Source organism: Fukomys damarensis, unplaced genomic scaffold (assembly GCF_012274545.1).
Source record: "Fukomys damarensis isolate Sample0158 unplaced genomic scaffold, DMR_v1.0_HiC HiC_scaffold_32, whole genome shotgun sequence".
Taxonomy (NCBI): domain Eukaryota; kingdom Metazoa; phylum Chordata; class Mammalia; order Rodentia; family Bathyergidae; genus Fukomys; species Fukomys damarensis.
In genome coordinates this window covers 32,837,678-32,853,664 of record NW_022900944.1, presented here as the reverse complement: position 1 = coordinate 32,853,664, position 15,987 = coordinate 32,837,678, and the positions used below count along the sequence as shown (strand labels likewise).

Below are 15,987 nucleotides of genomic sequence, written 5' to 3'. Positions count from 1 at the left end.
ACTTGGGGGCCTTGAATGTCGGAAAAAAAAAAAAAAAAAAAAACCTAAGGCTGCAGACTTTTGTAGGGAGGGAGAGAGAAAAAGAGGAAAAAAAGCTGCATTTCAAGAATGAAGGGCCTTATCCCAAGTTTCGGTTCCAGTTCTCTTTTTTCTCTTGCTGCTGCCTCACCGAGAGAAAACGTCATCGGGCCAGGTCGATGAGGAACTTCACCCGTCCCACACCCCACAGGAGATTCACTGATTCCTGTTGCAGAGTTTTCAAGATGTGTCAGTTAAAGGCAAAAGAGGAGTTCATTGGGCAGAAATTTTAGTATACTTGGATGGAATGCAGGCCCTCAAAGAAAGAGGCATTGTTTTACCCATGCATTACATTTATCTTCTTTAGTAACAGTAAATAGCCTGGCATGGTGGTGCACATTGTAATTCCAGCTACTCAGCAGGCTGAGGCAGGTGGACCGCAATTTCAAGTCTCGCCTAGGGAGCTTAGCAAGACCCCCATCTTAAAATAAAAAAAGGGCTCTCACCCTGTACAAAAATCAATTCAAAAGAGATTAAAGACCTGGGTATGAGACCTGACACTTTAAAACTGCTAGAAGAAAACCGGGGAGGGCTGGGGATTTAGCTCAGTGGTGCTGCCACCTGCCTCACAAGTTAGAATGGCTATTATCAAAAATATGAAAAACAAGCCTGATGTGGTGAGTAGATCTGTAATCCCAGCACACTGGCAGAAGAATTGCAGGTTCAAGCCCGGCCTGGGCAACTCCATGACTTAGAGCCCTGTCTCAAATTTTAAAGAGGTCTGGGGATGTAGCACGGTGTGAAGCCCCTGGGGTGCCTCCCCAGTACCAAATATATCTCAGTTGCTGGGACGAGAGGGAACGAGAACCTTGTCTCTACACTGCTGGTGGGAATGTGAAATAGTGTAGCCACTGTGGAAATCAGTATAGAAGCTCCTCAAAAAACTACAAGTAGAACTACCCTATGACCCTGCTGCATCACCTCTTGCTATATACCCAAAAGAATTAGCCGGGCGCGTGCCTGTAATCCCAGCACTCGGGAGGCTGAGGCAGGAGGATCGCTGTGAGCTCGAGACCAGCCTGGGCTACATAGTGAGTTCTAGATCAGTCTCAAGCATATAGTGAGACCCTGTCTCAAAAAAACCAAAAAAAGAAAGAAAGAAAAAAAAAAAGAATTAAAGGCAGCATGCTATATAGACCCCTGCATATCCATGTTTCCTGTGGCACAATTCATAATAACCAAGACACAGAACCAACCTGGGTGTCCATCAATAGATGAATGGATGAAGAAATGTGGTGTATACACAGTGGAGTACTACTTGGCAATGAAAGACAATGAAATTATGTCATTTGTAGGACAACAGATGGCCCTGGAGATCATCACATTCACAAAGACAAGTACTGCGTCCTTTCCTGAGCGTTTTGGTCATCAGATGTCTGGGGTAACACATAACAGCCTCCCTGTCTTGCTCAATCAGCCACCAGCCTGGCTTACTGGAAGGCAGTAGGGACAGGAGTAGTTGGGCCCAAACCCAGTATCCTGACCCACCCACCCTCTCTCAGACTCCTTCTCAGGTCACCACCGCCCTGCAGCTGAAGTGAGCAGCTTCTGGCTCCCCTGACTTGGGAAGGGCCTAGAAATAAGTAGCAGAGACAGTAACAATAGCAGTCAGCACTTATGGAACCCCGACCTCAGGGCAGACCTGGAGCCCACACTGAGCACTCTGCAATGTCACCTCACAAGCTCCTTAATCTCCCCCTTCAGAGGCTGCACACTTATGCAGGGTTCTGCTCCTCACACAGGGGTCCTCTGGGGGTGGACAGCAGGGTGGGGTGGGGTGGGGTGAGGGAGGGAGGAGACAGAGGAATCTTGCAGCTCCTGCCTCCCTGCTCTACAGATGTTGACAGGCCCAGCCTCCTCCTTAGTAACTGAGGATGTCTCAGTGAAAAGTCAAGTTTTGCCAGCTCCAGGATGGAGCTGAGTCAGGCCTTTTCCGAGGCTGCTGAGCCTGGCCCTTCTAAACTCAACCTCCAGCCCATGTATGGAGGAGGATGCCCAGGATTAGATGCCCTGAGCTTTCCTCTTTACCTCTCTGACCTCACCTCCTATCACAATCTGGCTCCCTCTCACTCTGCTTCAGCCTCCCTGCTGATTCCTGCCAAGTGCACTCCTGCCTCAGGGCCTTTGCACTGTTCTGGCTACTAAGATGTGATACTTACATGCTTTGCCCCCTGATGTCCTTTGTCCTTTGCTCAAATGTTACCATCTTAGTAAGGCCTTTCTTGACTACTGGAACCGAGCCCCCACCCCAGCTCCTCTCTCACTAGTTACCCCAGATTTATTTTGTATTTTTACTATACAGTGTATTTACTGACTTGTGTGTGGATTGTTTTGTTTTTGCAGTACTGAGTATCAAACCCAGGGCCTTCACCCTGAGCTGTACCCCAGTTCTTTTATATTTTTCTTATCTTGAGACAGGGTCTCACTAAGTCACTAAATCGCCCAGGGTGGGCTCAAACTTATGATTTTCCTGCCTCAGCCTCCCAGAGTGCTAGGATTACAAGGATAAGTCACCACAGCTAGCTTCACTTTCCTTTTAAAGAGACTCATAGGCCAGGGATTTAGCTCAGTGGTTCTGCCGCCTGCCTCACAAGCACAAGGGCCCGAGTTCAACCTCCGGTGCGGGGTGTGGGGGGCAAGATACAATCAGAAAAAGAGACCCATAGGGCCAGGGATTTAGCTCAGTGGTTCCGCTGCCTGCCTTGCAAGCTCAAGGTCCTGATTTCGATCCCCTGGTACCCAAAACATAAACAAACAAATAAAAAAGGAGACCCATAAAACCTCAGAGTGGCCGAGGTGCAACAATGAATGTAACTGACTCCATGTATGCGTAGGTTTGGCACAGTCCATTAAATACTGACCTCCGCACTACCTTCAGTGTGTCCAGGGCAACTCCTGCCACCCAGCAGGCTCCCTCATGGTGGCTGCGGGTCCAGTCCTGGGCCTCTCCTCTCCTGCAGAACCGCCCTTGGAGAGCCAAACCGGAAGGCGCCGCCAGCCAGTGATTCGGGTGAATGGCGCCCTCTGCTGGGCGTGAGGGGCAGGGCCTTTTGGGAAATCCCAGCAGCCATTCCCTGCAGCAGGTGCCCGCAGTCTGAGCATCTCCAGGAATTCTTCCCGCTAGGAGGGCAGTTTCCACCAGGGGTGTGAGTGCGGCAAGAAAGGAGCACTGATTGGCCCTACCTGTCCCCTCGACCACACTGGTAGTGATAGCAGTAACATTTATGTAGCCATTGCATGCGTCCTTCCGACAACTTTACATTCACTTCTCCGGTTTTTGTTTTTGTTGTTTTGTTTTGTTTGTTTGTTTCGGTACCGGTGGTTAACTGAGGCCCTTGCTCTTGGCTTGCGAGGCTAAATCTCCAGCCCATCACTTTTCCGTTTTACAGATAAGAAGTGAGGCAGAAGCGGGGTGTAGAGGTGCAAATCTAAGCCTAGATACTCACCAGGCTGAGGCAGGAGAATTTTGAGTTTGAGGCCAGCTGCAGGATCTAGTGAGACGCCCATCTCCAAATAAAAAGTGAGACAAAGAGGTAAGGCATCTGTCCAAGGTCTCATTGTGGAAGTGCCAGGGCCAGAACCTGTGCCGGTTAATTCCATGGGAGGAGGTGAGCAAGGGCCCATGGACTCCCCAGTGACTGACCTGGAAGAGGCTTCCCAGGGACACTGTCCCCACCCTGACCCTGCGCGCCGGCCATTCCGCAGGACTTCCTGGCTGGGTCTTCTCCCTGTATCCTCTTGAGAGAGACTGCAATTATGAGCACCCCTTTGGGAGGAGAAAGGATTGCCGAATGCCGGGTCAGCAGCAAGAATAAAAGGCACCTGGCTGACCTGGCTTTACTCGAGGGGAAAAAGCGACACCTTTCTTTGGAGCTCTTTTCTCCTGTAAACAGGGTGGACTGGGGGAAGTTTTCTGTGTCTGCAAGTTGGTAGAGACACACCAGGTGGATGAAGCTGAGAGGACTTTTTCTTACAGTAAAGGCCCACTCTTAGGTTTTCTGCCTGACTTAGATTCTGAGACTTGGGCTTTGAGACTCCACAGAACCCTGATCTCAGCCAGGACCACGTTTCCTGCCTCTTCCCCAGACTGGATTTGAAGCATCTGCAAAGATGGATGTTCTGAGGTGTTTCACACTGTTACGGGCTCAGCACTGGATCGCTTACGTTCACGGACAGTGAGGTTAAATGAGTGACAACACATCTAAATTGGATGTGACAGAGACCATAAGGCAGCCATATATATAAATGTAAGACAAAATGTGGGTGAAATACACAGGGGGAAGCATTGATAAGATGCCCAGCAAACTAGGGAACTACAAAATGGAAAGATCAGGGAGTCAAGCATTCTGATGGTTCTGGTTAGCACAGTCAGCCACATTGTTTCTGTGGTTAGTGCCCAGTTGGAGTGGTGAGCAATGGTGATTCACCAGCTAAAAATATTTTGACATCTTCTAAGTCTCAAAGACCACAGAACTAAGATCCCATTTTGCATGAGAGGCAGGCCAGGAGTCAAGAGAGAAGCTTAACACCCAGCCCTATCGCCTAGCCTAGGTCTCTTCTTACCAAATTACTCAGGCTGGTGACTGGTTCCACTGCCAAAGGAATCCAGATCCACTCAGAGGCCACAGTTGGCTAGGGAAGGCTGCTTTTCCTCCGATACCCTCCAGAAGTCCCGGTTGCCTGGCTGTAACAGTGGCTGTTTGGTTTTGATTAGCTGCCAGTGAAGATAGGGTTTCCCACTTCATTTAGGTTGGTGCTACGGGAAGGCAAGATAAGGGGCAGCAGGTGCACCTGGCTTGGACACCCAGTCCTCCCAGGCCCCTATCAGCTGCAGGGTCCCAGCAGAGCAGGGCCAGAGGCAGGCAAAACCAGACTGCAGTTCTGAAGAGGAGGCAGCAGTGGCCAGAGGGCTAAGGTGCTGTGGTGCAGATCCCTCTACTCAGTTCTCTTCTGGTTTCTCTCCTTAAGGGTCTCTGCTTTAAGAATCATGGTTGCAAACACAAGTCTGCATCAGAATCACCTGGCGCTGGTTAAACCCAGCCTAAGGGCCCGCCCCAAATGTCCGTCCTGGGTGAGGCTGGTGCCGCCAGTCAGGGCTGCACTCCACAAGACTGCTTTCAAGACTGAGTCAGTCTTTGGGGAAGGAAACTTTCATTTCCACTTCAGCAATTTCTTTGGCTCTGCTTCAGATTCTCCTCCTCTGGTTAACTGAAAGTTACTTCACTTTGACAAAGGCACAAGTAGAATCACTCTATCTCTGCCACCTAGCTTTACTCTTACATTTGTGTACAGTGACCTGGTGGGCTAATTGTTTCTCAATTTTTTTTTTTTTAGACAGGGTCTCACTATGTAGTTAAGACTGACCTGGAACTCACTATGTAGCCCTGACTGGTCTTGAACTCACAGCGATCCTCCTGCTTCAGCCTCCCGAGTGTTGGGATTACAGGCGTGCGCCACCGTGCCCAACTTATTTCTCTTGATTTTGAAAAACTTTATTAAATAACACAATGAGGTCTTTCTTCAAAGCAGGAAAATCCTCAGAGGCTGTTTAAAGAAAATATGTGCAAGTTAAGTGCTGCCTACCCCAACAGTTCTAAGTGGCAGTAGTTAACAACTAACACAAATAGCACGTGTCAAATAGCTATTCGTTTTGTTACCATAGAACTTTCTATTTATGATACTGGGGATCAAACATAGGGCCATTCTACCACTCAGATACGTCTCCAACTCTTTGTATGTTTTTAGAATAGGTCCAATTTGTCCAGGATACCCCTGAACTCACGATCCTCTTCCTCAGACTCTGTTCCCCTCTTCTCCACTTTTTTGACAGGGTCTTGCTAGGTAGCCCAGGCTGACCTTGAACTTGCCTAGTCTGGTCTCAGTCTGCTGAGTGTTCAGCATGCACTACCATGCCTGGCAAAAGGTTCCATTGTATTATTTGTAGTACCACTGGGAATTGACTCAGGGCCTCCTCAGGCATGCATGACAACTTTACCACCAAGTCCCTTCCCCAAGCCCACACATCCTGCTTTTTTTTTGTACCGGGGATCAAACTCAGGACCCTGCACTTGTGAGGAAACCAGCAGAACCGCCTCCTAGTGGGATTATACGCATGTGCTATTATGCCTGGCTAAAAAAGTCCCTGTTTTATAAATTAAAACTCTGAGGCAAGCAGAATTTAAGTGACTTATCTGAGCTCTGGTGATGCTCAGCCCAAGGGGAAGGATGTTAGTGGTTCTCTCATGTACAGAGTTTGTCCCTTAACACTGAAAATCCCAAAACCCTCTGAACTGGACCCTTGACATGGGTGAATGGTGTGGTGTGGGAATCCACAAGCAGATATTTACAAAAGAAGTCCACTCCCCTCGCACCTCTGGGAAAAGTTCCTTTAATAAAAAAAGTTCTAATACATTTACACGATTGTCATGACCCTTCATCTACAGCACGCCAATAGAGAAAAATAAAAAACACAGGACAACCTAGACACACTTGGTATAAAAATGGACGCATTCACCCACATGAGAGGCTCAGGGCCTGGAGACCCGAGTATCACATGAGGGCAGTGAGCCCTGCAGGCTGTGCTCCCACAGGGGCAGAGGGGACACGGAGGACCTGCCACGGAGGACCTGCCTCTAACTTTCTGAAAACAGCATTTTACTCAAAACCACAATCAGGTTGTGTAGGAGGTCTCTTTCTAAAGAGAAGATCCATTCCAGAGGTAAAGTCAGCGTGGGGCAGCGGAGCTGTCCAGGTCCAGGTCGTGGGCTGAGCGCTCCGAGGCAGCCGTGACCCAGGCTGGGCGGCGGTCAGCACCGGACGAGGCCACACGACCCCAGCCTTTCCCTTCCGAAGGGCTCAGAGCCCAACCTGCTCAGCTCAGACGGGCCGCTCCACCCTCTAAATTGCTCAGGCCACTTCCGGACAGGCTCTGAAGTCTCCGGCTGGAAGGGGACCGAGCCCCTGGGAGGTGTTTACTTCGGGCCGTCAGGCAGGGCCTCCTAGTCGTCCTCCCCGCCCCCGTACATGTCCGCCAGCTTCTTGAAGCGACTGCCCCACTCGTTCAGGTAGTCATAGTCCTGGTCCTGGTCCGAGGCCGAGGATGTGAGGGAGCTTAGGGAAGCAGCATCCGAGCCGCTGCCCTCGTAGTCGAACACCAACAGCGAGTCGTAGGGTGGGGCTGTGGGGTCCGTGTTGGCTGCCTTCAGGTTCTATGGCAACAGAGAGCCGCGGTTAGGAGTGGCGGGACTGTCACCTGCCACCTGAGAGGGCTGGGGGCAAGTCAGTGGCCTGGCTGCGCCTCACTTCCTCAGCTGGAGGGCGCCTGCTCCTCCCGTAAGGCTTAGAACCTCCGGACCCAGGGACATGGCTCGAGCCAGAACCCAGACTCCACACAGGTCTGTGACCCATCTCTCCGGCCACTCTGGAAACCACCCTCATGGAACAGAGGGCAAAGCTTAGGGTATTTAGTTAGCTCCAAAGCATCTTCTCTGAACAAGCTGCTCTGAACTACTTCTCCCCATGTATGAGATGATCTCTTGTTTTTGTTTTATTTTTTCTGGTACTTTTCCCAGTATTTTCTCGAACTCTGGACCTTGTACTTGTTAGGCAGGAGTAGCGCCGATGAGCTACATATGCCCAGCTCTACCATCTGTTTTTGTTTTGTTTGGTTTTGTTTGAGACAGGGTCTCACTATGTAGTTGAGAATGACCTGGAACTCACTATGTAGCCCAGGCTGGTCTCAAACTCACAGCGATCCATCCTCCTGCCTCAGCCTCCCGAGTGCTGGGATTGCAAGTGTGCACTACCACGCCTAGCTTTACGATGTTTATTTGTATAGCACTCTTCTTGGACACTCAAGCTAATAAAGAGGCTCTCCACTGCATTATTTCTAGAAGGCAAGGGGGTAAGCCATTTAGTTTCCATCTCTGCAGGAGAAGGCAGGCTGAGTACTCAAGATGGGCTGAGGCCTCCTAGCCTCTCAGGCAGCCTCCTGTGCACTGCTGCTGACCAGCGGGCCCATCCAGTTTTGAATTTCAATTCAAAGGACTGCAAATCATGATTGCTAACTAGGAGCTGGGCTGTGAAGGCTCCTACCACAGACCTTCCATGTGCCTAATTTGTCAGATCAATGGGTCCCAGTCCCTGGGTGTGAGTCGAGTCTCCAGTGATCACTGGTGAACCAAAGGCAGGAAGGTCCCAGAGCCTCTGTTCCAGAATTGTTCTAGGTCCTAATTTGCTCCTTGAAATAACCCCTAACAGATATTCCAAACTTTCCTCCACACTGAAATCTCCTGAAATCACTGAAATTCAAATCTAGGTATAGTCTGACCCTGGAGTATTCCAGCAACTGCTAAGTTTGAATAACTGGATAAATGATGATGATGATGATGATGATGATGATGATGATGATGATGATGGCGGCAACAGGGTCTTGCTATATGTATGTAGTTCATGATGCCCTAGAACTATGCATACCAGGCTGACCTTGAACTCTCTGAAATCCTCCTGCCTCAGCCTCCCAAGCACTGAGATTACAAAACTGGGTTTCATGAAGAAGGTAATGAGCCCAGAGGTATTCAAATATAGACAGGATACATAGCTATTTGATAGTGAAATCAGGATTTGAACCTAGAGCCAAGCCCCCAAGCCCATGCTTGGTTGCCTCTGCGGTTTGTGTTAGGCTTGACTAAGGACTGCCCTAGGCTGGCCTGCCAGGTCTTATTTACCTCGATAATGAAGTTGCCGATTTCATCTGGGTTGGCAGGCCGGGGACGGTACATGGGGGTGGGCATGAAGGTTGGTGCCACATCATTGCGAAGAACCACCTCAGGCCTGGCCTCTAGACCCCGGTGCAGCTGGGTAATGTCATAGTCCTTTACAAAAACCAAGGAGATTATGGAATTAATCCCACTGTTACATCTCACCACCTGGGCGCCCTGGCCCATGAGTAGACCTTAGAAGACTGGTATAGTGTCAGAGATTTCTGAAGGACAGTGTTTCCCCCATCCCTTGTCCTTCCAAATTAAGTTCAGATTCAAGGTCCACTTGGCCTGGTCACACTACAGCAATGGAACAGGCCACCTCTCAGAAGAGGAAGCTGGTGGTCAATCCTGCATGAATACTGACACTTCTGCCAGGGCTGGCAGGCTGGAGCTAACACCATTAATTGGTTGATCCAATCACTCCTGCCAGTGGCCTTGAGGGAGTCCTACCTTCCAATCCTCGGGCCCCACAGTGACCTACCTGGTCCTCTTCACCACCACCCTCTTCACCATAATAGAAGACATTGTCACGGGTGTCGTCTTCTGGGAGCAGAAGAGGCTCTTTGACCTTCCGCTTCTTTCTCACCAGCAGGAGGAGCACCAGCAGGAGGACTGCAGGAATGAACAAATACGAATACTCAGCCCTGACCACGCGGCCACCACGGCCCTCAGAGCCCCTACCTAGTTTTGGAACCCTCGTTTTATTTACTGTCTAGCTTCCCATAACAGCAATATTGGTTTTTCTGGCGCTGAAACCCAGCATTGCACCAGGAGTGTTAGTTCCTAGGAAAATCCTTTTGTGGACTGGGAACCTCCTAGCAGTTAACTTTCAATGAGACTCTTAGTCACCACCGGATGTCCCCTAAGCTAGCCACAGACTTGAAGTTACAAACAAGATAATACAACTTTGATATGGTATAGTAATTTCTTTTCTTTTCTTTCTTTTTTTTTTTAGAGAGAGAGTCTCACTGTGTAGCCCAGGCTGGCCTTGAATTCGAGATCTTTCTGCGTTAGCCTCCCAAGTGTAGGATTATAGGCATATTATCCCACGCCAGGCTATGGTATAGTACATTCATACTGAGGGCAAATGCTATGCTGCAATTCTTTTTTTTTCAGTACTGGGGATGGAACTCAGGACCTTGCATTTGCAAAGCAGGTAACAGCGCCACTCAGCTAAACCCCCAGCCCTCCATGTTGCGATTCTAAGAGAGGGATTGGCTTTAGTGATACTGTTTGAAGGCTGGCAGAATATTTATACATTGGGGGAAATGGCCAACTAACCCTGGCTGCTCTCCCTAGCTACATGACCACGCCTAATTAAGTCTGTGTTCAGGGGTCTCCCTCTTGCACTTCCTCTGGTAGTTCCACGAAAGAGAATGCAGCCACTGAGTATTACTTATTTGCTGCTGCTGATGGAACCCTGCCTCTCTGGCCAGACAAGACAGAGCTAGCTTCCTTTGGGAATCAAATACACATAAAAGGTAACTTCTCTTCTCTCCTTTTCCGTCCCATTAGCTCTGGGGGAAAGGTAAGAATCCAACTGGATTGATCACCTAAAGCCAAGGCTTAGGTGTCTAACTGCCCAGTCACAAATCTCTTACCTCGGTCCTTCCCAAAGCAGTTAACAGAAACTCCACGTTTCTACGAGCTCGGGCTCAAAGCCTTGGAATGACTGTTGGCTCCTCCTGTCCCACCAATCTGCACCGACTCTGTCTTGAGTATCACGATCTGGCTCCACGCCACCAACCATCGTCTCATCTGAGATTATGAATCAGCCTCCCACATGCTCTCCCCACCTCACCTCCACCTCCACGTCCCCACAGTCTGTTCGGTAGGGATCTTGCAAAACGCAGGTCATCTCACACCACTGCTGTGGCCCAGACCTCCTGGGCAGGACTTCCCACTTCATCCAGAGTCCTGACTACAAGGGCCAACACCACGATCCATCTGCCGCCCCGACATCCCTCTGACCTCATTTCCTCTTTTTCCCTCTTGCATCTCCCCTTCCAGCCACTGCAGTTTCAACACACCGAGCACAAAGCTGGCTCAGGGCTTCTGCATGTGCTGTGCCCTGGATATCTGCATGGTTGGCTTCCTCGCCTCTTTCAGATCTTACTCGATCATCCTCTTCACAGGAAGGCCTTTCCCGCACATCCTACCACTGCGTTCCTGCTCCCACTTTCTCCTCCTCTACACCACACCTGTTTCTCTGCTACACTGCTCGCTCATTCTGCAGTTTTAGAAGGGCTGCACCCCAGGGCGTAAAGCTGTGCTTGGTGTCCTGTATGTTGATTAATAAAAACTTGCTCTTGTCACACTCACATTTGGTTCAGTGCATGTTTTCTGTGTAAGGACCAAGTTAAGCAACTTGGAAAAAGCAACTATGATAAGTTCTACCTTAGAGCAAAGAAATTCAGTTTGTTTTTTTGTTTTGTTTTGGTGGTGCCGGGGATCAAACTCAGGGTTTGTATATGCTAAATTCATGCTGTACCTTTGGGGCTGTACTTCCACCCCAGACCAATAAATTTAACGAAACACTTCTGCCTACCAGTCCAGTAGTTTTCAAAGTCTAGCACGTATCAGAGCTTCTTGGGGACTTGTTAAAACACAGATTACTGGGTCCCATCCCTGCATTTCTGGGTCAGCAGACCTGGAGTGAGGCTGGAGTATCAGTCTTTCTAACAAATTTCTGGTGCTGCTTATTAGCCAAAAAGACCACCCAGACCACAGCTCCCACAAGACAAGTCTGTTTACTTACTCACCATTGTGTCACCAATGAATGACATATTCCAGAAACCTCACAAATAACTATTGACTGAGTGGCACTCGTGGAATTACAAGAATTTAAAGAATGGACGGGCAGTGTTGGTGGCCCCCAGTCCCAGGACTTCAGAGTAAAGTGGGATCTCTTCATTACCCCATGTGTGGTACTCACACAGCAGAGCCAGGACAGCCCCCAGGATGGGAAGGATGAACCCGCCCTTCCAGTGCGGAGGGCAGAACTCCACATGGCCGTGGCAGTCACACACGACGGCTGTGATCACTGTCAGCTGCTCATTGTTGCCGTGGTCAGACAGAGAAAGGTGCACGTCATAGGTGCCTTGCTTCAGGAACTTCTTCAGGGACAAGGACACTGCGTCTCCTGCAGTAGGCAGACAGTTTTTTAGCCCTAGCTGGTGTGAACCGAGTATTCCAAGATGAAGGTTTGAGAATGACCTCTGCAACTGAGTGAGAGAAATGAACCAAAAGCAGCCTTTGGCCAAGTGTTAAAAATAAATTTGGGGGGCTGGGTGGGGTATGCAGAAGGCCCTGGGTACTATCATCTAGCACCCCCCAAGATAATAACATTTGGCTAAAGCAAAATTCACCATCAAGGAAAGGATCATTGAGATAGAAAAATTAATTCCTCATTAAAAAAAAAATACCTAGAAGAGCTGGGGATTTAGCTCAGTGGCACCATGCCTGCCTCATAGTCACAAGGTCCTGAGTTTGATCTCCAGTACCAGAGGAAAAAAGTCATTAACTAGGTGCAGTGGCACAAGCCTGTAATCCCAGCTACTTGTGAGTATGAGGCAGGAGGACTACCAAGTTCAAGGTCAGCCTGGGTCACTCAGCAAGATCCTGTCTCAAAATACAAAAGTTGTTGGAGCTATAATTCAGTGGCAGAGCACCCTTGGCTCCAGTCCCTAGTACCGTCCCCAAAATAAACAAACAAAAAAAATCCAACAATAACAGTATTTTTAAAATACGGAGCTTCATAGTCATCTGATAAGGTGCCTCTCAGCACCACCAGCTGCTAGACTGTTCTTTGCTGCAAAAGAATGCATTATTCTTCCCATTACTATAATGTATACATTATCTGTAATATTCGTCTTAATGGCTTCCTATTTTCTGATTTGAATGTTGACTGCCATTTATTATTTTGCATTTTGCTCTTGTAATAAATGTTTATATTTCAACTTTGTGATTGGACTTTTATGTATGAAGTATCTGTGTTCCCAGTGACAATTCCACAGTGACTAAATCCAAATGCGGGTGACTTGGTTATTGCAGCGGTGGTGTTAAGCAGATCAGACTGGATGCCAACCCATTATCGTGGTGTTCGTGGCTGCATGCCGTATCAGGGATGCTGGAAGTGCTGCAATGAGCCTTGGGAAATGCCCACTGGCCTTTGGAGGCCCAGGGAGGGAGCAGCGTGAGGCCAGGCGGCATGCACGTGGGCACCCTGCTGGAAGACTATGCAGCAAACTCAGGGTGAGGAGAGGCAGGCTGTTTGGAGGTGAGAGATGCAGGGCCAGGGGTTCTGACTAAAGGCCTAATGTTTAGACCCAGCTTTCTCAAGGGGGTGGGTAGTGTGAATACAACTTTCCCCAGCATTACAGCACTCGCCCGACACCCCTGTCACTAGGACAATCACAAATGACCTCTAACTTTCTAACTGGCCCCTGCAGGCTGGTGAGCCTCTTTCAGCACTGACCACAAGCCATTTCCGGTAAAAAGGATCCACACGTGGGCTGGGATGTAGCTTAGTGGTGAGGTACGTGCTTAGTATGCCCAAGGTCGTGGGGTTGATCCCTCGCACAACAAATAAAGGGGCAGGGATGCTGCTAGGGGTAGAATTTACCCTGCCCCCATTCAGCAGTGGCAGACAGAGATAGCTCTACAGTTTGTGTGTCTGGTCCTCCACTTGGAGGCCAACATGAGCACATCACCAAAACCTCTGCACCATGCTGTCTGGCTGATCTAATGGCAGGAGCGACTAAATGCACACTTACTATATGCCAGGCCCTTCCCCTAACCTTGACTTCAACTTTTAAGAGGCAGGTACTGTTACTCACTTTAATCGATAAAAACAGAAATTGAGGATGAAGGAATCAAGTAGCCTAAGGTCACATGGATGAAATTCCTTGATAACAAGGACAAGGGCAAATAGAAAAATAAACCAAAACCCAGAACCAGATATCAATATTATGTCGAGGTGCTGGTCCTTTGGAGACTTGGCCACACTCTAACCTAACAAAGCCAGATCTGTGATTTTTTTTTCTTTTCTCTTTTTGAGAGTCTCACTATGTAGACCAGGCTGGCCTTGAACTCCTAGCGGTCCTCCTGCCTCAGCCGCCCAATGCTGGGATTACAGGTGTGCGCCACCACGCCCGGCTAGGAAGAAATGGAGTGAAGATGGTGCTCCCATCCACTGAGCACCAACGTTCATGCCTTCACTTACTGTCGCAGTAACTGACAGGAAGTAGTACAAGAACCTTATACTACGGATAAGGAAACTGAGGTACAGGGAGTTTGGTAACTCGCCCAGAGTCACAAAGCTGAGGAATAGTAAATGAAGGCGTTGGGTCTTGAACCAAGCATCTGGCTCCTGAGTTCAAGCTCTTACAGGCACATTCAGGGAGGGAAAATAAAATGGCTTTTAGGCCACAAGGGCGTGACAGGAAACCAGCCTGTGCTCTGCAAAGGAGACGCCGGGATATACACACCAAATCACAGGAAATACACACCAAATCACAGGAATCGTAAAAACGAGAAAATGTGCCTGCCTGCAGCAAGTCTGAGAATCCTTGCTGAGCTGGGCTTAATAGCCACGTAGAAACGCAACACTTGGCTTCTTAGAGGCAGAATCTGAAGGAATGGATTCCCCATCTCACTGCTGGGAAGCCCCATGAGGGGGGAAACACCTGATGCCCAGATAAGGCAGCTTCCCTGGCGGCCTTACGGGCACTTGGGGCTGGATTCACCCTCCTCGTACCCACTCAGTGCTGGTTAAGACCCCCCCCTGACCCCCCCAAGCCCTACTCCCCACCCCAAGGGGCAACTGAAAAAGCTTGAAGGCTGCGGACTTCCAAGCTGGTGGACTGGAAGGAGGCAGGACAGGGAGGTGGGTGGGAACAAGAGGACCAGGGGCTCTGGAGTCCAAGCATGGCTTGGAATTCTTTCTATTTTTAACTTTTATCAGTACATGCTTGCAGTACATAATGATTGCATTCACCAGGGGGAGCTGGTACCTGTGAATTAACAATCTTAATTCTTTTTATGTTCCCTTCTCGCCTCCCCTCCTCCTTCCTCTATCTCTCCATCTTCTTCCAATTTGCAAAAGGTCAATCTCCCGGTTTCCTATTATGTATCATCGGGCTTCCGCTTCCTCTTTTCATGCATCCTGTGCCCTTAGGAATGTTATGTAACCTCCCTAAGCCTCATCGTCCTCTGTACATAGGGTGAAAATACTGACTGCAGAGTTTGGTGGAAAGAAAAGAAAAAAGAAAAGAAGCCAAGACCTGTCATGTAGAGGTACAAGATCCCAATAATGAATGTAACTGTACTGTATGCCTAAAATGTACCAATAAACTCAATGAGGAAAAAAGAAAAAAGAAAAGAAGCCAAGACCTGTCATGTAGAGGTACAAGATCCCAATAATGAATGTAACTGTACTGTATGCCTAAAATGTACCAATAAACTCAATGAGGAAAAAAGAAAAAAGAAAAGGAAAGAGAGAGAAAGAGAAAGGAAGGAAGAGAGGGAGCACCTTGCATATAGTCAGCGTTCAACAGAGCATCATGATACATCAGAAGTCTGGATTAAACTGTATGTAGTGGTACATGCCTAAAATTCCTTCCCTCTGGGAAGTGGAGGTAGGTTTTCTAAGTTTGAGCCAAGCCTGGTTAATTTAGCAAGACCCTGTCTCAAAATAATCTTAAAAAAAAAAAAAAAAAAAAAAAAAAAAATGGCCTGGTGCCCTTGTGAAGCTGAGGCAGGAGGACTGCCATGAGTTTGAGGCCAGACTACACTATATACAGTAATGAGTTCAAAACCAGCCTGAACTACATGAGACCCTGTCTCAAAAAAATAAAAAAAAAATTTTTTTTTAAAAAAGGGCTGGAGGATGTAGTTCAGTATGAAGGCCTGAGATTCAATTGCCAGTATTTTGTGTGAACTGTGATGCCTTTGGCAAGATATTTAAGCTTCTGTAAGGCCCGGTTTCCTCATCTGTACAAGTGGCATGACAGCCAGTAAGCCAGCAGAACTACCTCCTTTATACGGCTGATGTAAGGGTTAAGTAAGTTAGTGTGAATCACCTGAAGTGGGTCGGGCCCACAGCGGGCTCACTCAGTGAGTGCCAGCTGTAATTGCTGTGCAGGGG

At 48.7% G+C, this 15,987-nt stretch overlaps 1 protein-coding gene across 3 annotated transcripts in view; it reads right to left on the bottom strand.

Moving 5' to 3' along the window:
- Positions 1–6,433: 6,433 nt before the first annotated feature.
- The window catches only part of Cdh3 (cadherin 3), a 130,590-nt gene continuing 121,036 nt past the window's right edge, over positions 6,434–15,987 (bottom strand). For 2 of the 3 annotated variants that reach the window (XM_010612325.3, XM_010612326.2), the window contains 4 exons: positions 11,776–11,982; positions 9,322–9,452; positions 8,805–8,951; positions 7,077–7,286 (listed from right to left, as the gene is read on the bottom strand). In XM_010612325.3, the coding sequence (XP_010610627.1) occupies positions 7,077–7,286; positions 8,805–8,951; positions 9,322–9,452; positions 11,776–11,982 (695 nt within the window). Of the gene's footprint in view, positions 7,287–8,804; positions 8,952–9,321; positions 9,453–11,775; positions 11,983–15,987 lie in introns of all 3 variants that reach the window. The other variant, XM_010612324.3, reaches the window with a different exon arrangement.